Below are 25185 nucleotides of genomic sequence, written 5' to 3' on the forward strand. Positions count from 1 at the left end.
GTACTTGTATGTTGCTCTGAGATAAGGAGTGGTTGTTCAGAGAGAGAAAAAAAAAAAAGAGACATCAATCAACTAACAAAAGAGAAAATGTATTAAGAGTGACGGAAGCGAGGTCATAAGTGACTGAAGTCATCTTCATTATTATCTGCCACACATCCCTGAAGACATCCATCTTGTAGGGAGCTTGAAAAACACCAGCTCAGAAATACTTTTACAAGTTTACTTCACCCATCGCAGATGCAAGTTTTCTAATGGCAATAATCTGACAAAAGGATACAAAACTGAAGTACAACATTTACAATTTCATAGTTTAATATATACTGGAATTAAAATAGATATTTTGAAATTCCTTTAAATATTCTTTTAATATGTGGGTGAATACGAGCTTGGCGTTCTGAGGCATGGCTCTGTGGAGGATAAAAAAAATTAAAACTAAAGAGTAGTTTGTTTGAGAGTCTTGTACCTCCTCCTTCTGCTCCCCTCTCCAGCCCAGGTTTGCTTCCCAGCACATTAGCAGCAATGTTGTTCACCATATTCAAGATGGCATCTTCAGAGAAAAAACACACAAAAGACACATTCTCATCGTTAGAGGTGATGTTCCTGGAAGAAAACAGCTTGAAGCCAAAAACGTTTTCCTGGTAAATCTACTACAGCGTCTGTCCGTTGTTTTCACGTGTTTCACAGACACTGTTTTGTTTGTTTGATCGGCTTCTGCTACTCGGCTTCATAATTGTTTTTCCCCACCTTATTTTTCATTTTCTCAAGGCGTTTCTATCTGGTTTTCCAAGCCTGCTTAACTGATGAAAACAAAAAATCCAGCGCTGCTTTTCGTGGATTTAAAGTGAGAGGCCCAGAGGTCTGTTTGTGTACACAGCATGTTTGAGGGGGTTGCACTCGTCCTCACTTTGCTAAATCAGGAGACATATAACGGCACCACTGTGTGGTTTAGAGGAAAAAAAATTCAAGCAGTAGAATTTCTGCAACCCTAAAAACCATGGAGTCTGTGTAAATGTGACACCAACTGGCTTAAAATACTGCGGAAACACACAATTTCAACCCACTGGAAAGAGTCTGACTGAGCCTGTGGAGTTAGTTCTGTTTGATTGACTGCATCAACCAACAACTAGACAAGGTACAGCGACTTCTTCAGTGACATCAAAATAGAGGAAAAATGAATATATTTCTGCTGGTATCCAAGTCTGTCAAGAAAAGCTTCATGAGCATGTGTGTATGTTAGTGTGTACGTACTGGTTGCTGAACCCAGCAGGTTTTTTGAGGCCTTGTCCTCTGATGGTTGGTAGCCAGGTGGGTAATCTGAAAACAAGGAGACAGTTTAAAGTATAAAAATAACCACCTTCCTCAAACGCACCTGAAACCATTGTTTCTTCTTATTCTTTGTTCAGCATTTCCTCAATAGAAGTGACCAGAGCGGATCCTGTTTCAAAGCCCTGTGTCTAACATATCCTGCTCTCTAAGAACGAATAATCTGCATCCTCCTTTGATGAGTCTCACTTTTCTTTCCAAAGCCATTATCCCTTCATGACCAAACCATTCCGCCCGCGTCTCGCTCACTTTCCCATCAGACTGTCCAACATGAGCTGTTCCTCTAAAGTCATCTTTCTATGTCCACTCTGCTCACACCCAGTTAAAAAAAACAACCTTTACCAACTCCAGTTCAGCCTCCTGTCAGTTAATTAAGTCCACGGTCTATAACACATAAAACATAACTGATCTTACTACCCCTTTTAAGATCACCACCTTCAACCCCACTGGGTCCCTTTTATTACAAGATACTCCGGACCCTCGTCTCTGCTCTCTGCTCCCTGAGCATTAATTGGCGCTGTCCACTGCTCCTTAGGGTGTTAAAGGCAGAGAATAACTCATTTCTGTAATTTTGTTTTATGTATGACAAATAAAGCATTGTTTACATCCAATCTGCCTGTACTCTCTTTCACACCTTCTGAATGCAAACTCTTTGTTGTTGCAACTCTTAACTCTTATTTTTAGAAACCTACTGAGTGAACACGCAGAGTCTGAGACTCTTCTAAGTGGTTTCTTCATAATATGTTATGGATTGTTTTGCTGAATGAATAACTGGAAGATGCATTCATCCAGCTAGTTGCTTAAATTATGTGCATTTTATACATAGTGGGTGAACAAAGAAAAAACGTCTCACCAAAGTCTTCGTCCAAGTATTCTAGTCTTTCAGACGGGTACTGGGAGTCTGCAATCTCCTCATACTCCTCCACCATGCTGGTACCAAACACCCTACACAAAACACACAAATACTGGGTTACATCATCAAACAAACTGAAAGAAACCAGGCTAAAGGTTGAAACTATCAAACAGTGGAGGCAGTGAATTCTCTTGGTGAGGTTGAAAGAAGTCCGGGACATGAGCAGATCAAGTCACGTTGGGAGGAAGAGCAAACAGCAGAGATTGTAATTGTGGACTCGAAAGTAATAAAACAGTTGAAGGTAAATAAATTAAATTGTAGATTCATTGATTAGTTTTCTTTACAAACAGTAATAGTGTTGACTTCCTAATTAAAAAAAAAAAAGCCTAAAAAATAAAACATTTGCTTATATCGCCTCAGGATAAACGTGGATGCATGTGTGTTTATGGAAATAAAGAAAATAAATTATCCTCATCTCAAAATATAAAAAGATTACTTCTGTTCTGTGGCACAATGAAAATAGACATATTTGTGCAATATATTACAAGTACATTAAAGTATTCATTGCAGTAGAATTACTGAGCAAGAACAGGCACGGTAGTTATACAGCACCAGGTAGTTATCTAACCACCACGTGAACACAGCAAGATGTATCCCATTCATATACAAAGCCTTGAACCAAATTCAAGATATCGTCATACCTGATGAGACTAAGAGGACAGAAGTGTTCGGCTCCGAAATGCGAGAGGAGTTCAACCTGCAGGACAAATAGAAACTGTGACACTGAAAATACCAACAAGCCACATGGTCAAACCCCAAAAATACCCCAACATATGTCATTAACCCCAAAACCCAGAAACGAGGGCTGTGCGATAAGAGTTAATCATGCAGTATGTAATAATGTACCATTGCAATATGTTTTGTGATGAATAAACAGTTAGAATTTAATAATCAATCATTATGAGACACTGATGTCTTTGTGCTTTCTCTCTTCTTGGACCCAATTTTAACCAAAATGCAACTGTGCTGCGTTTGTGGCTTTTCTAATCTATACTTTACTCAATTTCTGTGTTTTGAACTTTTTTCAAATGTAACTTTTTAAATTTGAGCTCACTGCAATCAGTTGTCAGCATAATCCCGGGCAGCAAAGCTTCATCTAATGAAGTATGGGTACATGGAGAGCTTGAAATAGTGTATGGAAACTTTATATCTATTGCAGCTTAGTCGGTTTTTTGCAACACTTGCATTGAAAACAGAGTCACCGTGATAAATTAACAAAATATCGTGCAGCCCTACCATAAGCCCACAATCCACCAAACACATAGAAATACCAAGTTTTGTTGTTACAATCTATGTGCATGTTCTTTTTCTTTACCGTTTATTCACATGAAATAACGATGGTGCAACCCAATCATTCCAGTGTACGATCATTAAAAGTGTGTTTTCAAGCCCATCACAACCTCTGACGTAGAGAGAAGAGTTCTAACCTTTATGTACTTGATGAACATCTGATGCGAGAAGAAGACAGAAGACGGACAGAATGAGAGAGAAATAAAACAAGAAAAAGAAATCAGTGACGACTGATTCAAGCTATAAGAAAATCAAGATACTGCGTACAGTTCAGCTCGCTCACAAGACAAACGCTCTGCTGATATATACAAGAATATAGGTATGCGACGTTCCACAGGCAAGATAATACAAAGATGTTTCTAATAAGCAGCTAGACAGACGCACGGGGGGAGACGGAGGGACAGACAAACTGAGCAACCAGCTTTGGACAGGTGTATTGAAAGAAATCTGAAACACATTGAATCATAGGGCGAACAAAGTAGATAACAGTGAAAAAATGTGTTTATGTAAGACAAGCAAGTGTTTCAGAATAGCACACATGAATCATGGTAAGCTCCTACAAATGACACCCACACTCGCATGAAAGGAGGCAAATATCCAGCATTAATCACCTTTTTCAACACTGAATATTTAGTGAGTAAAATGTGAGGAGATGGACCATTTAGAAAAAAAAAACATGGAATAATTTAGTCCAACATAATCACATGTACTCAACTTGATACAAAGCAACAGACTTTGTATAAAAACATAACAGTGGTATAATACTGTATTTACAAAACAGGATCAAATCATATAGTTTATTAAAAATGGAACACACAAATAACTACTAGAGGGCTACTGAGAGGCTGCATGTGATTGTCAATTAATAGATTGTGTGAATTTATGTGACAAGATAAACGTGAAAGTCAGATTGTAGACACTGGGGTGTGGGGACGAATGTGAACTTATGTAGAGATGACCATGGCGCTGGTAAAATTACAAATATCTCAGACAACATAAGTCAGACAACACAAGATTTAGGGTTGTTTGACGGATTTTTTTATTTAACGGATGCTGTATGACATTGGAAACTGAGCTAGAAAGTTTAAAAAAATCACATATCTAACAGTGTAAAATTAAATTAGATTCAAAGAAAAAAAAATTTCAGCAGAAGGCAAACAAATACATTAGGTAACTCCACATAATGACGTGATGTCCCGAGTGTCCTAAAACACCCTGTATAAATGTGCGTCTGCCCTTGAGTGTTTTAAAGTGAAAGTGTGTTACACCCTCACATTTAGTGCTCTTCACTCAGTCGTGGGAAGGTTTACTGGAAGCCTTAATGACATCGACATTTCAACATGGAATCATAAGAGAGCCTCAGGAGCTTGAAGTACAGCTTGAAGTCTTTGAATGCGTGTCTGTCACATTCTGTGATGTACTACTATGATAGACTCAAAACGTTTTTCAGCAATGTGAAATTTAAAGCCCTCTGGCTGTGAGAAAACAGAAGTACCTTCACATATTTAGCATACAGCTGTTCATCCAGAGGGAAGCTCTGGACTATTCGCTCATCTCGGGCGTGGAAAGTACCAAGCTTCACCCACTTGTTTGTTGGATATCTGCCAAAGAAAGAAAAAGAAAAAGAGTCAGCAGCAGCATTGGAATTTGTGTTGCACTGAATTTGTGTTGAATTCTTTTTCTGATTGAAGGCAATTTCCCTCCTTTCACTCACACACAAATTATTGGCCTGAAAATAGGCTTTGCAACCAACTTCCAACTAAAACAGGGCCTTATTTTCATTTTCTACATTGCGCCGTGAAAAAAGGCCGACTTCAGGGTCTGAAATATGTGAAACGTTAAAAGACTCAGTGTGTACATGCTTACTCAACAAAGGGTTTACCTGTCACTGATGGAAACTAAAAAGTCCTTAGGTGTAGAGGAGAAGAGCTCAAAGTTCGCGATGTCAAGCTGCTTCACTTGAATTGGCTCACAGAGCTCAATCACAAACCTGCACGGAAATAAATAAAATGGGAAGTTTACAGAAAGATAAACTTGTAGAAGTCTTGCATTCGCATTACCGACAAAAACACGGCAAGTAATGTGTTGGCGCAAGTACCAGATTTTGTTGCTGCAGGGATTTAGCATGTAAAGGTCCATATTCTCCATGAGAATAGCTGAAGTGCTCTGAAAAGGAAAATAAAGTGAATTAACATCAATTGTTATCATCAGGTTCCAATTAAAACTGAATTGATGTGCTCATGTCGTTATATATTATGATAATTAACTATTTATTTGCTCATTCAGCAAATATAGGAAGCACAGTTTTATGTTTAGGCATTTCACAAGTTTCATCCATCTGATGGCATATTGTGTTATCATGCCATCATGAGAGTGTGTGTGCAGTGTGTTGATGCAGACTAAGTGGAATGTGGCTTCACCTTGGCCTCATTATTGGCAGAAAGTATCTTGGCACCACACTCCACAGAAGCGTAGTTATTCTTAAAGTTTTTCTGGACCTTCTTCACCGAATGGGGACTGGCATTCGTTGAGGTATGAAGAGACTGACCTGGAAAGAGGAAGCATTGCATTAAAGTCATTTCACATGTGGGTGGTCAAAAGTCTAAAGATGCATGCCATGTTCCTAAATTACCCTGTTTGCCTAACACAATCTCTTCTTACTTTGTTAATGAAAACTATCAGCTAGGTTTTACTCTATGTGAATGGTTTTATTGTGGTGATGTGACACCTCTATTATCGGCCATTGAAAAAGTGTCGCCTGAGAGCAGCTTGTGGAGATTATGCAACACACAATGACACGCACACTGACTACTGCACATGGCATGCACAGTTGCAGAGACATGAGAGGGAGATGAAGGCGGTGATAGACGCAATAGAACACAAGGAAGGACGTCACTGACAATGCCCGAAAACGACAGGAAACATGAGCAAAGAAAAAGGAGATGCATATTAAAACTGACATGTGAGGCCTCTTTTCTTTGCAGAGAAAAGGCTGCAAACTGTGCCTGAGCTGGCGTAACAAAGTCACATTAACATCATCAAGCCACGTTTGAGTTGGGCTCTGTGGGCCTTTGCACGCGGCTCTAAAACGGAGCCTCGCGTGCCTTTGCACTCAGTCGTGGACATGCTGTCTCCGTTTGCAATCGTGTGTGTGTCTAAATGTGTTTTAATAATGCATGCACGTACTTTTCTCCTTTTCCACCTCCATGACTTGCTTCTTCCACTCATCAAAGGTGGGGATGTCCTCTTTGCTGGGCACTGAGGGGTCAGTCTCTCTGGCAACGCTGGCTTCTCCTGCCTGAAACACACAGACATATGTATCACACTCAGAAGTCACATCTAGAATCACTTTATTTATAAATTCAGATAGAAAAGCAAGACAATTAATTAGGAGATTGCTGGGCTGAACATGACTAACAACATTGATTGGTGTGAGTGACTCACTGGGAAAATTGCATGTCATGTCTAATAACACACAAGCATTTTGTGTGGAGCAATTAAGGGTTTTCCATCTACGGTTCATGGTCATCAGCGAGTGGCTGGATGCTAACGCATTGAGATGCATTGAGCTGTGAGTAATGTTTTGATGGCTTACATAAGCACCCCTTTGGACCTCATGAGAACGTGTCTGATCCTAACAATCCACAGACTCAGACAGCCGCTTATGAAAACACTCCAGCAGCCCGGCATGCAGATTAATCATCAGAAATCAGCACAATCTTCAGATAATAAACACTACCCATTATCCCCGACCCCTAGATACCCATCTATTCTTTAACCTTCAACAATGAAAAGCCAATTGAAAGCAAGTTTAGTCAGCAATTGTCTAAAACAATTGAAGGATGCCCTTTAAAAACAGATGTGCAAATTGAATATTCACAATGCTCCAGGCAACCGAGGCAGTCATAGTTGTCGGTTCCGCTCTCTTTTCAGGACACATGAACAGAGCTGATGACCCACAGCATCTTTTATCCAGTCATTATGCTCTCATCCTGGTAAAATGTCAGTGTTTGTCTAAAGCAGCCATTTCAGAACGTTTTTGTGTGCGTGTGTGTGTGTGTGTGTGTGTGTACAGGATCACATGTCAGGCAATTAACTCACCTGAACCATGTACGCATTTCAACTCATCATTGTTCAGTGTTTTTTTCCATCCCCAGTTCAACAGTCAAATTTTCCTTTATGACCCACAACTACAGAATGTGAATGTCTCTACCTTTTGCGGGCCCGTATTTAATTCCAACATTTTTCATTGAATAAATAATTCATTATGTTGCATATTTTCTTTCTGATTGGCTCAAAAGCCTTTCTTGCAGTAGTGCTAGACAGGATAAAGCCTTGATAGGATTTTTGCAATTCAATGCACTGTTTTTTTTTTTTTTTAATCCAGTAAATTTAAAATCCATTAACAATGATGAAAGATTCATGAGAACCAGATGGCAACATACCTGTTGTTCTTGATGGCGATGAGAATCATTACTCTCCTGGTCCAAAGAGGAAGGCCCATCTTCCAGCTCAAGCTGCTGCAGTTCCTGCTGCAGCTGGTCCTGCTCCTGGTCCACTGGGCTTTTAGTGGACTCTACTTCTGCTTCTGCTTCAGGAACAGAGCCGTGCCTCTTGTCTGACTGCTGGTCCTCTACGTCAGCCTTGTCCGTGCTACATGAAAGACATGGGGCCAATGAAGTGGACAGGAAAGAGATAGAAATAGAGAGGGGAGGAATAAGGGTAAAGAAAGGCAAAAAAAAACACAAATAAGTGTGCAGCAAAAATAAAGAAAACCCACAATATTCATTTAATTTGACAGTTTTGACAGTCCTTTGTTGGAGCAGGCAAAACAGTTGGAAACAGAAATTAAAAATAATTTTTGTAAAAAAAAAGCACAAGTAAGTGGAGAGCAAGGGGAACGGCCGACGGTTGCGCACAGCAGAGAGGTGAAGCTTGTACCTTGATTACCTGTCTCTGTGCTTTTGATTGGCTTCTGGTGGTTAGAAACTCACCTGAGGAGAGGGCTGCCAAAAGGGGAGTTTTCACAGGTTGCCAGTTTGGGGGGAATGACCCCGCACTGTGAATCAGAGTGCTCAGCAAAGACAAAGCTGTTTAGTGGGAGTTCATCTCCTTCACTGGCAACCCGCACTGCACTGAGGGAAAGAAAGGACATGGCGTTTACCAGACCTCCTTACACTGAGAGGGTAGAGAAGAGGGGATGGGGATAGGTGAGAGGAGATACATGACACAGGGCTAAAGAAAGAGGGCAAGACTGAGAGAGCGACAGAGAGGGAGGGAGGGTAAGGGGGAGAAATAGATGAGGGGCAGGTACAAGGGGATGGAGTGGTTGCTCTCTGTTGGGGTAGTTGATGCGCCCATCTTCATATGTTGATTTAATTGTCCCGAGCGTGAAAAGGACACCGTGGGATATGTCCACTTATCTTGTTTGAAGGTCCATCTCCACAAGAGAATCCCCTCAACATGTTTGATTCAGTCATGACTACACAAGTTCAAATGTTCACTGTGCACAGGTACATCCACGCAACTTAGAAATGTTGGCCACCAGCTCCATGAAGAGCAATCGTAAATGTCCCAGGATGTGAACTCTCCTTTCAGCATCTCTTTCAGTTTGTGGTTGGATTAGAAAATAAAATGTTTTGTAAAATAATGATAATATAAAATGAAAAACAAACAACAAAAAACAAACAAACAGCTGAGAGAAACAAAAGTTAACCAACAGAAATATCAAATAAAATACACAATATGTAACAAGACAATGACACCGTGGAGGCAATTTCAATATGAATTCTCCTGGGCTGGGCTGAAATTGGCTTTAACCATTTTAAGATCAGCATTCAATTTATATCTATACACTTTTAGCCAATTATGATTTATGATTGCAAATCCAATGTGACGTTTTTGTGGTTATAGCCAATTCATGTTGCCAGAGACCAGGTCTGTGCAATGAAGGAGTGATCCTGAGCTTACCCTGTGAGGGGGGGGGTAGCACTCTGTGAGGTAGGTGGGTTTTCAGCTTCATCTGAGGATGTGGCTGGATTGGAGTCCAGTCTGGGAGATGTAGCATGGTGGACATTGGTAGAAGTCTCTGCGGATGCGTCTGTGGACACTGGGCCCTGTGCTGGGGCTGGTTCTGGAGTGGAGACCACGGGGGCTTCCTGGTCATGGTCCTGGGAAGGAGTCGGCAGGTCCAAGTCAGCCTGCGGTTCTGGGGTGGGTTCTGGCTCAAGGGCAATGGGTACAGTATCAGACTCTGGGTCTGGCTTTTTCTCTTCCACCTCAGCTTCTTGTAGAGTCACAGTCTTGTGAGAGAAAAAACACAAAAATATGAAGGATGAAATGATTAGCAGTATATTCACAAACCCTGACCAAACATCAATTAGAACCTTCATTTAGAATTTTATTTGTGAAAACCAGGCTTGAGTCTTTTGCTATGACATACTACTTATTATCCAACATTAACTAAAGTGACCAGAGGCCGAATCTACGAAGGTGAATCTTGTGTTATTCAGGTAACTTTTCCAAGTTTTTCATCCTCCGTCGCTGGTTCACTTCTTAGCGAGGTAAATCACCGTGGTAACTTAAGCTGAATGGTGAACCTGCTCCAGAGCAGGTTATATTCTGGATAAGAGACCAATGAGCATGAAAGCTCCGCCTCCTGACCAATCAGATCTCATGGAAAATGACTTGCCCATTTTTAAAAGATCCTGATTGGTGAGCAGATCGTGAGGAGCGCTTAGGAGAAAAAGAGTTTTTAGGGAGAGATGCGATCCTTTTGACATAAAATAAAGTCTTGTCACTGAACACTTTGCAGTATGTTTTTGTACTCTTTTTCACTTGTCCTCAAGTCCGTTTAGCTCCATGAGGGTTACATCTAAAATAATGAGGATAATAATAACAACAATGCTGTCACAGTGAGGAATTGATATTCCAACACAAAAAGCTAACATGGTGGGCGGAGCCTCAAAAGAACTCGATGGAGAAAATAAACTAAAGGAAGAGCGCTGAGGAAGCTCCGCCCCGACACGTTTGTGATCACAGTGCTCTGCCTGTCCGTTTATATTGTGCAATTAATTATTATTGTATAATCTCCCGAAGTTACAAATTAACAGAGTCAGGAATTTTCTGCCAGCACCCCTTCCTGGCTTTGGTTGCTGCAACAGTGTTGCTTCTCGTCTGGTTGATGTGTTTGAATTCTTCATATATTTGGAGATTAATCGTCAGCTCCTCCTTTATGAAAGCTGATCTGCAGGGATTGTGATTGGTCAGATGCTGAAAACTGCATCCCCTTTATGTGAACGTGTATTTAAGAGAATGGAAGAATGGAAAGCCCTGGGTTGAATTGCCAAAGTTAATAACCTGCTTCGTAGTAACGCTCATCAAGATCGCGAATGTCTGGGTAAATTAACCCAGGTAACAGAGAGAGATCCAAGGTATGTGAAGCTCGGTTCGTAGTACAGGCCGCTGGAGCCTCCCACATGTATCGAACATTGTCAACAATAACGATGATACAAGGTTTACGCCGACTTAATTATTTACATGTGACATTTTCGTTTGGGGTTCTGATGTATTTAGTACACTGAATGCTGCTTTTATGATTTTTGTATGTTGCTTTTTGGCACATAGAAGTAACTTACGTTTGTTTTCATGTATTTTATAAATGTAATTTTGAGAACTTTGTTTAACCATTATCTGCAATTAGTTGTTGAATGGTTGTTATTACCTGTTCATGATGTATGCTGTGCTTTGCTAGCTCCTCTAGCGCTGCTCTCTCTGTTTCTAGTCCCATATCATATGAGGTGTGTGTTGTCCATTCGTCCACCGCCTTGAAAAAAAGGAAAGACACAAAACAAATAAAAGGCCTTTTGTCATCATCACCCTGATCTGAATAGAAACTTCAAACAAAAGCACTTACAGGATTATATCTGACAGCAAGTATTTTGCAAGGAATTGTTCATTTGAAAAGTGGATCTCAAATACAAAAATGTCAGACGTAGAAGACCCTTCCGGCTCAGGATGTGAAAAAGCTCCTTGTTGCGGGACAAAGACCATGTTATACGACTGGTGACAGACTGCCAGGCCTGTTAAACTGCTCTGGCAGGACTGTTTGTTGCTGGACCCCATACAATGACTCTCCTTCTTCCGTGCTAACAAATGCATACCGACACACACTCACTCCCCAAATGATTATTCATGCTGATGCAACTTGGAGGGTCCATTCAGTAGAAATGGGGGATTTTACTGTCCAGACCAAGACCTTTGACAAAATTAGCTCGTTTCAGGTTGACTTTGCCTGCAGGATCACATCCATAGACTTGGGATCAGTCTGCAATAATATTCAGTCACAAAGGAAACAAGAGTCCCTATCACATCAGCTTGGTAGACCGTAAACTCTCGTATCAATTGTTAGACTAATTATCCGGGCAGATTATGTGATTTTGAGATAATCAGCATTGGCTGACTATTTAAATACCCCAAAAAAAAGTACAACAAATATTTGCAAACACTGTTGGCAGCCTTGTCAATGTTGAGTGTTGCGTAACAGAGAGAAAGAAGTCTGGTAATAAACTGAAAGTTACCTGACAGAAAAGAGTATTAGCTGGACACTAGCGAGCCTCGAACCAGCCAAAATATTTCACAAGGCTCAGCTATTCCTCCAAATCCCACCCAGCCAAGGTTGTAAAACCATTTTACACATTCGGATTGGTTGTGAGGCAAAAGTCTTTCACATTTTGTTAGCACGTGGTCAGACATCATTAAGACAGTTACATAATGTGAACATATTTTCTTCATCAGTGGCTTCCTCCACATGATTATGCTAGAGCAAAGTTAGCCTGAAGCCAAACAACGAATAAAAGCAAGAATTCCATGAATGGACAGAGGACTCCTCATTTGTACAGTCAATAGATGAATTTCAAAAGCAAGTTACTCACTACTTGCACAACATGACATGAAAATCTATAGTTAAAAGTTATAGTATATATACAATATATATAGTTATGATATATGGCTTTACTATGACTATATAAGTCGTAGTAAAGCCAGCACTACCAGCAAAGTAAACAACTTCTAAAATGGGTCATGGACTTATTCAAAATAGCGTCAGTGCATTTGTGGGTAGGCAACACCAAGGTGTTGGCCTGTTTTGGCAGTTTGGTTAAATTGTGTCAGTTGAATTAATAGTTACTTAACTTTTTTGAAGATAAAACCATGCAGAAATGTCCTGTTTATCAGTTGACCACTGTCAAAAAGAACCGTCCATCACGACGACCTCTGTCATTAGCTAACTAACTAAACTAAACTGATTATTTCCCATAAGAACTATGATCTTGACGACATGTAAGTGGGCTTCTTTCTAAGTAACTATTTAACAGTTTCTGCTCTAAAGCTCAGAAAACAGCTTGGAAGTCTGAGCTACGCAGCAACTGGAATACACTACAACTTAATAAGAACAAAAACCCCCTCATACCTTGTTTTGTGTGGAGTCCTGCTCCGGCTCATGGCTGTCATGGTCTCCGTCCTGGGCAGACGGAGTTTGGCCTGACAAGCTATGCTCTGAACAGTACACATATTGACTGGGGTACCTGAAAACACAAAATGGGGAACATTTGTTAGTGGATGTAAAATAACCATCTTCAAAAAGATGGCAGCATGCATCTACAGAAGTGAAGAATGAGGTGGGTTAAAAGACACAAGTAGTTTGCTTTCTTTCACAGCCTTCTGTATGATATCATATCCTCGACAGTGAAAAGCACACTTCTTTCCCTTGAGGGGAGGGCCACTGACATGAGGAACTACACGAGGTCTTTTAGGCAATAAAAAGGAGTAGGAATGCAAAGAAGCCGCTAAGTGCAGGATTGAAAGCCGACAGGCAAAGGAGAGATGAAAAAAGCAATTAATAAAAAAATAAGTTTTCTAGTAGAAGCAGTGAGAGAGCACAAATGACAGTAAACAATCAGTGAAAACTAACTCTACTCATGTCTATACTCACAGGCCTCTTAAACGCAAGTCTTCTCCCCCATGTTTTCCATTTGCTTTCACCTTAGTTACCTCTCTCATGTCTAAAGGTTTAGCAGCGTTCCAGATACACCCCCCCACCCCCCGTCGAGGTGCTCAAAGCCAACCGTGCCTGCAGTAAAGATTAACCCACATCGAGAAAAAAAAAAACACAGCAAGAACATATAAAACAAAAAGCCAAATCTCACAGGCACTTGGATTCAACAGATCAGAAAACAGAGATGGAAAGGTTAAAGGGCATTTAAAATCTGAGCTAATCCCAGGCAGACAAGGCAAGAGGTTGATAAAAGTCTGAAAATGAAGAGTGAGATGAGGACACGGGGGGCGGGGGACCGCTGTTTCTCGGTGGGCTACCTTATCAGGTGAAGACTGAAGAAAAAAAGGTCTGTCTGAACATGTTTCGGCTGCGAGCTAACCCACAACCTGTATCTAGGCTGACGTACTTTGAACTAAATGAGTGAATCACTCGACAGCTTTGGAGCCGTCAGTCCAATTTGTGTCAGGTTGAGCGGAACTGAATTGTGCGAGCATTTGAGAAAAAACTCTTAAAATTATGATTTTAGTTTGGTAAACAAACCGTACCACTGACACTCATCAAATCACTATGACGTATACTGGAGATAAGGCTTTGTGCAATTTCTATTATGTGCAACAGCAGGCTTTGACATGCCTGCACACTGGCATGTACAATATAGAAATACAAAGTTTAAAAACTGGAGCCTGACAACAACACTCTACATGAGTAAAGGTCAGATCAAACTTCACAAAGACACAGCTCAGCTCGAAAGCAGCCATGTGAGTCTGAAACCATTCCCCTCCAGTGGTCAAATATCAACTTCAGGAGGGGGCAGGACATATGGACACTCGTGTTCGCACCCTGTCAACATAAGGGAGAGGAACAGTAGGCACGCATAGTGTCTGAGACGGAGACAGAGAGAGAGGGGCGGCCATCTGTGCAAATCAGTGACCTGTCACTCAGACGGCCCCCTCCTTCAGTTTTCTGCTCATCAATAGTTGATGTGATTGAAGGACGAGATGGAAGATGACAGGAACACCCAGCTAAGTGAGAGGAGCTTCTAAAAGATGTAAACCGATCAGACTCATGAGTAAATAGTGAGTCAAGATAAGATTTTGAACTTCATATATTCACCTTGTTCATTAGATAACATTATCTTTTTTTAAGGGCTGTCCTGAAGTGAAAACTGCAGCGAATACAACAGCACTTTTAATTATCCTTTACAGCAGTTGCTTTGTTTCTATTGCTGTCCATTCTGAGCATGAAACAAAAAAAATAAATAAATAAAAAAATTCATAGTAAAATTAATGGTTAAAGCCTCTGAGCTTCGAGAAACAGCTGACTGTGACACGAGACGTGACATTCACCCTTGTCGATTTGTCTCCCTGATTATGATGAAACAGAGTATGCGCATGTTACTTTATGCGTTAACGCCTCATAACTTCCTCCAAAAGGGTTAAACAGGTGCCACAAACGTCAGTAAGGGGGAAACATAATAGCTGAGCAATGTACATACGGTAAAGAGTAAATATGAGGCCATCCTAATGTAGGTTCTTGGCTAAACTTAGATCCATAGCTTCAAGCTATGTTGCTCAGCGTTTCAAATGTCTCCTTTGCCCCCTGCAGCCTGTACTTCTCCAGCATGGAGGGATGTCAGAAGCAAACATCCTCCACGTACTTCTATAAAGATGTCAGGAGTTTATGTAACAGACCACCAGCAAATCATATGCACTGCGTGAAGTACAAAATGTGTCAACAGGGGTACCAGATAGTTTTACTTTGGTATCGTTGGTGCCTAAAAATAAAATGGAAACTTCACAGTGAATTGTTGAATTAAAAAATATTAACTTATTAAGTCATTAACTGGCTGTAGTTAAGCACTAGCGGATTTACTGAAAAAACTGAAAGTTAAGTGAGATTTACCTCAGCAGACAGAAATAATGTTGATCAGCACAACGAGAGAACAAAACTGAAAACACGGTTAAATATAGAGGACGTCGTGCAGTAATATCAAGGAACTACACCATCAGTGTTGCGTAACTGTCCACCCATCTTGGACCTAAGGCAATGGAGACAATATCATACACTCACTTAATGGCAATTTAATGTCATCAAGCAGCCTGAAATGTTTTTGGACTGTGGGAAGTCCATGCACAGGGAGAACATGTAAACTGATATTCAAACTAATGTCATTCTTGCTTTGAGGCTACAATTCTAACAACTACAACACTGGGTGCTGTCTATGTTAAAAAGAAAAAAAGAAAAAAGTAATCTAAAAACATTCAAGGGCCACAGCGTTAAGCGCACCTCTCAGTATCAATGACCAGCATATACATTTTATAGCAGTCACTTCATTTTGTTGTCTTTTCTTGGTTGTAAGCTCTAGATCATAGAAAAGTGATGTAATTTTCATTTTTACAAGCCTTCATACAAAGTCATATCTCACTCTAGTGCCTGCTGGTTATTCATCAAGAATGCCAATATAACAATATTTCCCCCCCAAAATAAAAAAATTACTTTGTTGTGATAATAATGCATACATTTATTTGTCATGCTCCACACAAAAATAAAGTTCTGTAGATTAGGTAGCATGGTGCCAAGTGTTTGTTAATCCATGACAATAAAGAAGAGATTAAGCCTGTAATTAACAGTTTGGTATCTTTAGCTTTTACTCGAGCAAGAAAATATTTTAATATACATCCATAAAATTACCAAAAATTTACTAAATTCAGCAGTGTTGTTTTTTTTTTGTTTGTTTTTTTTTAAATCAAAATGACATTCATCCATGATACTAAACATGTAATGTTTTCAGTTTCTTCTTCTACTTCATTTCTGTGTAGCCAGTGAAGTCCTAGTGTCTTATCTAAAATGTATCCACCACTTGGCCTGCCCGGACATGTGATCTATCGTGAAACAAGATAACAAGAGATACTATTAACAGTGTTAAAAAATAATGTGAACTAACTAAGACAGCCTAAATGTGTTGCAAAAGATCAATATACCTAAACAGATATGAGGAGATGTTGAACTGTGGCGAGCAAATAAATATTTAATCAGTCTCATCTGCTTGTTTCATACAAATTCTGATCTCACAATACAATGTGAGCCTGAGAATAGAAACGACAAATCTCCATCCAGCATAAGAGTGTAAATCAAAACTGCTGTTTTAGGTTGTTTTTTTTCTCACAGGATCCGACAAGCTCAATTTCACACGTTTAGTCAGAGATCTGCAGCTGTAGGGTCATTGCAGTAAGGTGTCTGCAGTCATGCTGTCCTTGTATTTCCAGACTGTATGCTCAGTTAAAACCTTCAAAATATCATTCCTGGCATTTTACACAGAATGCCACAAGTATGCATAGAAATGCTTTACATATTTACCAAAGGAGTCACAAGGTACAGGACCTGAAAGACCTTGACGTGAACTCTTTAAAACCTTTTCAGTGTAATTTCTGCCTAATACTCGTCTTGGCTTGGACAGTCACTTTGTAATTCTAATTCTTGACAATTATTAAATATACGAGTAGAAATTAACAAGTTAAACGCTAATGACCTGTTTAAGTTCTCAAACTTTGCCTTCAGTACCTTTAATTGCTTGGAAAATACACAACACATATGCTTTAGGCAAGAACATCAGTGAGCAAACGGCCTTGTAAAAGTCAAGGTGATGAATCATGCAAATCTGAAGGACTTCTGCAACATGACTCACCGAATTTATGGTTGACGGGAACTTGTCGAGTCACAAAACACTTTAATTATTAGATATTCAATTCAAAGACCAACGTTATTAAGCAGCATGCATGCCCAAACACGTGCTCTGCATCATTCAAACAGAGCAAAATGAAACGGGACAGTCTCTTAGTCATGCTGTGTGTCATCTCCATGAATGAAAAAAAGGAAGACCTGTGTGTTGACATTCCTTCCACAGGTGAAAAAAAAAAGGAACGCCGGAGACAGGAGAATAGAATGCCAAGAAAGGTCTGATATGCTTACTGGGTATTCAGTGACCTACTTTTCAAATCTTATGCAACTTTGGGAGAAGGAATGTCTGTACCACAAATGGAGATATACTGTATATAAAGAGAGCGCTATACCTGAGTAACCATGACAGTAAATGTCTTTGTGTGCTCTATGTATCCAACATACCAGGAGTAGGTCAACCTAACGAAGGAGGAGCCTGAAGCAACACTAATGACTCAGCAGGCTGCAAATACCTTCTTCCTCATTCCGTCTCAATCCCCACTTCCTGTCCCACTTCAAAAGCACCTAGGGATTTGAAAGTAGTCTTTACAGCTTTTAAGTCTCGGTCTGAAAGCTGCAACCAGCTCACTTTTTCAGTGGGATTTGCTTAAATGTTGGAGTTTGTGTAAGATGTGCACATCTCCATGTCTAAATAGACTGTCTCCACTGGTTCCGAGTAGCCAAATCCCTGGATATTTCCTGTTGGCTTTAGGACCATTCACAATCGGGGGACATAAAACATCTCTACCAAAGCCACTGTACTGTACTGGATGGCCGGGATGACAGAGTAGAGCCCAAACTGCAGAGACAACAAGTTTAAGATTGATTAATCTGTCAACAGCATGTCGCGCATTATCACCAGCTGCCACGCAGGAAGAGTGCACCATGACCCTTGCTAAAGCAGGATGTTTTACTATCGACTAAGGCACTGCTTACACCAGAATGATCTGCTGGAAACAATATTGCTAGTTATCTGGGGGGGATAAGTAACACGCAGAAGGTAACATTTTACCAACAATCGCCATCAACAGGACCATAAGAAATGTTGAAAACACTGTGATTTCCATGTCAGGCCACTAGTCAGCAATGACCTTCAGTGATGCAACACCATGTATGCAGGCACTGTGCCAGTGTAGCAAATGTACACTTTGTTAAACAGTTGTTGTCAAATTCAAGAGTGAGCAGCACATGTGCAGTAAAATTATTGACTGCAACCGTAGCGCACATGTGCACTTCTGCACGTTTCAAAAAGTTTACATTTCCTGTTCAGACAGACAGAGGGTTTCAGAAATTGTTTCCGAAAGCAAATAGCAGGGACTGTGCCTTGTGACTAAATAGCCAAAACACAACAAAAGATTACAGTTTTCACTTGCAAACATTGTCTCAACAGGGCCTCATAGGCAAGACCATGTGGGTCATTTCAGTGTCCACCCATTAAAGCACCCAGCGAGTGATATTTCAGTTTGATGTTTACCTATTTTTAGTAAAAACTATTCGAAGTAGAGGGGGCATGTTTCAAATGTGATTGGCCTTTGGCCAGTCATTCTGTATGTGCATAGCACACCAACAACAGTTCAAGGTGATATATGAAGCTGGTGCTGCTGTTTGTTCAGATTAGACACTGCACGTGACTGCAAAGGCATTCTTATTGGATGCAGGATAAGGAAACAGGATGGGGCATCAGATATTTGCCGTTGTTTTAAAAGTAAAAAAAAATAATGTGAACGTACTCCCAGAATATTTGCAAAAAACATTTGGCAAAGGTCAAAATATGAATGAATCCAAGAAATGTATTTTAATATGTGTTCTTAAATAACCTCACCTACATGTAAAGAAGGATCACAGGATGTTTTCTGTTCATCTTGCCCTCTCCTGCCCCGGCTCAATTCATGTAATGCAGATGAGTTTGCAGATTAGCTCTTTAAGTAAGACCGGCCTGCTCCCCGTCATTATTTAAACTCATTCACTCACACACAAACACGCACACTTGCTCACATACATGCAGTAAGTTTTCACCTAAATGTCTTCACAGAAATAGGAGGGAGGCAGATTGTTGCATAATGCTAAGTTTCTGAGTCAATGTTTTTGCAGTCCAAGTTTCAACAGTAGAGTGAACACTCCAGCCGTCTGTTCTCGACTCCACGCATGAGGAGAATCTTGTGATGTTTTTCGCTGAAGCTCAGAATCGTTTAGATACAGGACATTAAGAGCAGGGAGGTAACGGATGGATAATAGCATGGTGATGCACTGAGACAAAGCCTTTCTTCAACTGCTCCACTGATAACATAATTTATAGTCCTTTGAGAATAAATCCTGAGCGTCCAGGAGTTTCATAATCAGCTGTCCAGCAGCTGACGTACGGACTCGTCTTCTTACAACATAACTGATACAGACAAAACAGGTTGGAAATAAACAAAGGAGGGAAAAAAATTGGAGAGGGAGAATCCAGGATCCACGTGGGCAGAGGTGGATTGTGGGGCAGGGAGATGTTCGGAGGCTTGCCAGGAAAAAGTAGGCCAGGGCATCTGCCAGACAAAAACATCCCGCCAGTGTGTGAAGGAGAAGGGAGAGCAGAGTCCAAAAGCCCAACCTTAAGAGGACTGACAGTGTTCACGCGTTAAAGGTTGCATGTGCAGCTCGAGGCTTCATTCACATCCGAGCATGAAATAATGTAGAGCAAGCAGCAGTTCGCTCTAAAACCTGCTGATCCTCCATAATCCTCTCTGCTGGTGCATCCTCATGGTGACCGGGACAGGCATGGCTGCTGAGCTGCACAACACAACTGCGAATGCATCACTGGTGCAAACCCCTGAACTGATTTACTGAATTATTCAGTCCCTCTCTACATCACAATTCCTATTTATTGTGATTATTGGTGGAACATTTGCTTTTGAAAATTACTTCATAAAAATTCATAACTAATCCAGGTTTGTATTATCTAATTACCATAGTTTTTTTTTTTTAATGGAGAAAATTGAATGAATTGCCAAAAATGAAATGCAAAGAAAAAGAAAAACTTTAACTACTACTATCTAAAAGTGACTCATTATAAAAGGCTATTTAAACATGATACATATTACCAAAAAGGCTGCAAACGTTTTTGCTATTTGCAGCTTCTCTCGGAGGAGGCAAAACTTTCAATTTCTAGTTCACGCATACTTTTAACTCGCTCATGGTACCAGTTATTTTTATTATCCTCGTGAACATTTTTTCCTGTGGTTGATGCTATTTTTCCAAGAAAAAGTTGTGTAAAACAACAAAAACAAAAACAAAAAAACCATTACCGAGTAGTTTTGTGGCCATTATGTTGAATTTGAAGTAATTATTGAATGCAAAGTTGAGATATTCTTGAATTACTTGCATAAATCTGGGAGTCTTTTATTCTCTTTTAAGCTTTGCATTGACATGTAGAAGGTCACACGACTGAACTCATTGGGTTGATGCTGTTTTTCAAGAAAAAAGTTCACAACCCAGCAATCAAGGAAAGAATGAAACACTCATCAGGATTGGATTGTTTTGGGTTTGTTTTTTGTTTTTTTTTACTATTCTTAATTCATCGTCTTTATTCTGACAACAATTTACCTGTATGATTACATCTCTCCATGGGGTCTGGCTGACTTTTGTTGTGCTCTTGTCATCACAATTTGACTTGATCTTGCCTAGGATATTTTTAAAAAGCATTTTTCTCACTTCACCCCACCTCAACTCTTTACATAGATCTAATCTTAGATTGGCAGCTGTGCACTTTCGCTTCAGACCAGCATGTAAATTGGAATTTTCGGTCTGAAACATAAAAGTTTTTTGTTTGTTTGAGAACAACAGGAGCTTTGACATCTGGATATGGTTAAAATTACATCAATCCACATTCAAAGACGGTCAAAGACCATTTCAGAAGAGAAACTTACAGATTTCGTGTTGACTCGTGTGAACAAGCATGAATCCAAGTTTATCAGAGCAAAGCAAAAAAGTGAGTAAAGAGCTGCGGAAATGCATGTTCATGCTTTCTTCCTTGCTACTGCAAACACATTAACCTCACAGATTAGCATTGCCGCGCTGTTTGTTCCGCTTCTTCTGCCTGGACTGACCCAAGACACTGAGGGAGGTGAGCATGGTCTGAGTGAAGGCCTCATTTCACTAAGTGCTTTAATGCTATGTGCTGACTTGCAGTATCGGAGGAGAGGAAGCATAGCAATTTACATCTATCAAGAATTATGACCCGGCCATGCCTCATCGTGACATGAGGATACAGGCCTCTGCTTCTCAAGCATTTCAGGGCAGCAAAGCAATAGTCCCCGACCTGGCTGACACTCTCAGAGCGACACTTTTTATGCTTTGCTTTTAGGCTTGGTGACAAAATCATCTTACTTTAGAAGATGGATGGATGTACGATTGAGTACGTCTCATGGCAGTAAGACTTACCAGCAGGTAAAACATGACCAAACAAAAAGCACTTCAGAAGTGTATATTTATGAATAATCTTTGATTTACAGTAACCATTTATCCATCTGTTACCTCCCTGCTCTTAATGATTTACAGTTCTTTTTAATGTCAGATGATTACAGTTAACAAAATCTTACGTGAATTTACATTGAAAGGCCATGTAGTATTATAATGAACACTAGTTTAGTATATTTGTAAAGCCTGTTAGTTTTCTAACGGGGAAGGATCTCGCTATTACATCAGTGCTGTGATGCAAATAAATGCTTCAAGATTTACACAGGAGCCTTTCTCCAGGATGCAGCCTGAATGAACAGACACACCTCTATTTAGAAAAGATCCTGTTGCAATAAAGTAGGTGAAGTCACCCGTTGGAAGTCAGACTTCACATACTGCAGCTCATTGACAAAAGTAATGAAAGGACTTAAATGTTATTCGTCGCCAGGCATTAATGAAACAATTCAGAAAATTAATTAGACTCTATGACACAACAATCGAACCAAGCTAGATATATACAGCCTTAAAGACTCACGTGGCTGAGAGGGTGTTTATTTTTTTCTTGAGGAGACTGGTTTTTGAGCAGATGTGCCAACACTTTCCGATTAAATTATTGTAAGTTTGAACACATTATAACAACATATATCAAAGGGAAGTCAGAACAAAAACCATGATTAAAATGGCTGCGTAATCTAACCATCTGGGGTAATTTAGGGAAGCTATTGAAGAATCAGCAATACCCGTTTACAGATATATATTTCACATTATAACACTAGAATAATTGGCAGCAGTATTAGATCCACATATATTCTTTCATGCTGAGCAGGACAAAAGACTCATCATAGTGGCCCCGGACAGACAGGGATCCAAGAGGCATGGGAAGATGACATCGGGAACACAGACTTAGGACAATGGGACCGAAGGATGCAGTCATGTGATATAATGTAACTGGATAGGAAAAGCCACTTTGCCAGTGAGGTGCAGCGCGGGGGGGAGTGGATACTACAATGCACGTGCATTCTTTGTCAGTATATATGCTCATCGGCCGACACAGCATGAGAACAAAAACACCTCAACTGTTCACTAAAAATACAAAAACGCTGCAACATTTGTGAATTATTTACATTAGTCACATGTACTCCGATGTACACATTGCCTTCTGAAGACAGTAACAAAAAAATATATATATTTTTTAGGAACAAAAACCTGACAAGAATAATATAACACTTTGTTTCAGCGACATGAGAGGATGGTTGAATGCTATTGTTGTTGACCAATGACGAAACTGGTTATTGCCTACTTGATTCTAATGTCTATTACAAATGTAATAATTTCAGACTGTAATATAAGCCTTTGCATTTAGTGGGTCCATAGAGGAAAGTACACTTGATGGCACTGCATTGTCTTTGTGCAGAAGCTTGAACAAAGCATGTCACTATAGGCTTTAGTACACAATGTTCTTTAGCCGCCACATGTGCCACCTATAGACAGGGTGTCTGTCAGTGAACTGCCCTCACGTTCCTGGGAAGTTTAAAGAGTATCCATAAAGATGGATCTGGATTTTCTGTGTTTAATTACAAAACTGCACAAAGAAAGACAGAAAAGGTCTCCGATGTGCACAATTCACGCATGAGAGCGAGTCGCTCACGCTGTGGAAGTTAAACAGTAAAGAGCAATGAGAGGGAGAGGGGGAAGGGATGAGAAGAAAGTGGAGCATATTCAGGGAAGCGATGGTGTCTTTCTTCATGACGGAAGGAAAACCCAAAGCATATCTAACCCAAAACTTGTCGGATATACAGTATCCAGGTGTTACAAATACACACAACTGGAGATGGAAAATGTTCATGTTTACCTTTTTGACACACAGCATATACATAAATAAGAATTCGGAGAATGTGTTTACTGTATGACTAGAAGAAGGTAAACTAAAGAAGTTTGGAGTGTCATTCGACTGCCTAAACCAATTCAGACTTTTCAGTCTGCCATGCCCTCTTCTCAAACAGGCAAACACACGTGACGACACCATGCTTAGTGACATAGGACACTTCCTTCAAACCCCCTTACAATCTCCACCCCTATATTGTTCACTAAAGTCAACAGTAGAATTTGTTTTCTTACCACTGACAGAGCTTCCAGCTACTGGCCTGTTTTCAGCTCTCCCTGCAGGGCTAACTATTCTTGGAAGATATTTTGATGAGTGAATGACAGCAACCGGCAAACAAGTTTTTGCTTACTGTTAAAAGAGAAAGGAGTGTCGTCAGTTAAGACACACAACTCTTTCAAAGATATGAGAACATACATTTGGCTTAAGAGGTAGCTTAGTGATATTTAGTCCTTAAATGATATACCATTCCTTTGCCACAGATGGTATCTCAAAAGAGAGATGGGTAGCTTTCACATTTGAACCGATAAGATACTGATACCTGGGAATCTATACCGGTACTCAACGGTACCAGTTTTCGGTACATTTGTGTGTTTATGTGGTAACAAAATATGCAAAATTTTTCCATTTATCATGTTTATTTCTCAATATGTTAACTATAACCAACGTTTCAAAACAACATCCAACTGTTTGTATTGTGACATCGCAGTTGTTTGACAAATCTCTTCAACATAAAAACCCTTAACTACAACTATGCAGTAAATTTTCTTAATATTGCTCAAATTAAAACCCAGCTCCACACTCTCCTGTTCCTTTCCCCTCTGGAAACATTATGATGGTAGAGCTGTGGATCTGTGGATCCGTTGACTCAGATGTCTGCCATCTTCATAATATCAACTTCAAATGAATATCATCATCAGTCTAGAAAGGTCTAACTCCTACACGTAAATTTGGTGTGTTGGAACAAAAAACAACACCAAACCCTACAGGAGAGCAGTACCTGATCATTGGAGAATATTGCCTTCAATTTACTGGTGTACTCATTTTATCCTTAAGGCGTAAGCCTGCTTTGGCGGCTAAAAAGGTGCCTGTGTGAAGCACCAGCATATACAATCCTTCTGCAGCTCGGGCACAGGAAGGCCGCCAGGCAGAAGAGCTCCATGTTCCCATCCGTCTCCATGGCCAGTGGGCAGGAACAATGGTGTGCAGTGGAGTGCCAGCCCAGCTCTGTCTCCTCAAATAAAACTAGAGCTGCCAAACCACAGTGCTTAAACCTGGGCTTGCTACAATAACAACAAAACAATGAACTCTCAGTTCCAGAGTCTCTAGTTCCAGAGCCTCCTTACCTTCCTATATCACTGATCTATTGACTTATCAATGAATTCATTTTACTTGTTATGATAACATATGGTCACACTGTGGTGTAGTTGCCTGCACTCTTACTTCAAGGCAGTGTTAACGGCCAGCCTGTCTGATGGTTCAGTTTCTATGTTTTTTGGCATGTTTTCTCCAGTTACTTCTATACTCCAAAAACACTTGGAAGTCAACTGTCGAATCTGAACTGACTGTATG

At 40.2% G+C, this 25185-nt stretch overlaps 1 protein-coding gene across 3 annotated transcripts in view; it reads right to left on the reverse strand.

Moving 5' to 3' along the window:
• Nucleotides 1-25185, reverse strand: part of suco (SUN domain containing ossification factor) — a 39254-nt gene that overhangs the window by 9717 nt on the left and 4352 nt on the right. The window contains exons 2-16 of one of the 3 annotated variants that reach the window (XM_080474309.1): nucleotides 12996-13110; nucleotides 11250-11351; nucleotides 9497-9828; nucleotides 8521-8661; nucleotides 7972-8179; nucleotides 6713-6824; nucleotides 5947-6074; nucleotides 5625-5692; nucleotides 5409-5516; nucleotides 5022-5127; nucleotides 3664-3684; nucleotides 2878-2933; nucleotides 2177-2268; nucleotides 1249-1314; nucleotides 464-547 (exon numbers count right to left, since the gene is read on the reverse strand). In XM_080474309.1, coding sequence (XP_080330435.1) covers nucleotides 464-547; nucleotides 1249-1314; nucleotides 2177-2268; nucleotides 2878-2933; nucleotides 3664-3684; nucleotides 5022-5127; nucleotides 5409-5516; nucleotides 5625-5692; nucleotides 5947-6074; nucleotides 6713-6824; nucleotides 7972-8179; nucleotides 8521-8661; nucleotides 9497-9828; nucleotides 11250-11351; nucleotides 12996-13110 — 1739 coding nt within the window. The remainder of the gene's footprint in view (nucleotides 1-463; nucleotides 548-1248; nucleotides 1315-2176; nucleotides 2269-2877; nucleotides 2934-3663; nucleotides 3685-5021; nucleotides 5128-5408; nucleotides 5517-5624; nucleotides 5693-5946; nucleotides 6075-6712; nucleotides 6825-7971; nucleotides 8180-8520; nucleotides 8662-9496; nucleotides 9829-11249; nucleotides 11352-12995; nucleotides 13111-25185) is intronic. The other 2 variants (XM_080474310.1, XM_080474311.1) reach the window with 2 other exon arrangements.

The sequence above is a fragment of the Lipophrys pholis genome (genome assembly GCF_963383615.2).
Source record: "Lipophrys pholis genome assembly, chromosome: 10".
Classification (NCBI taxonomy): domain Eukaryota; kingdom Metazoa; phylum Chordata; class Actinopteri; order Blenniiformes; family Blenniidae; genus Lipophrys; species Lipophrys pholis.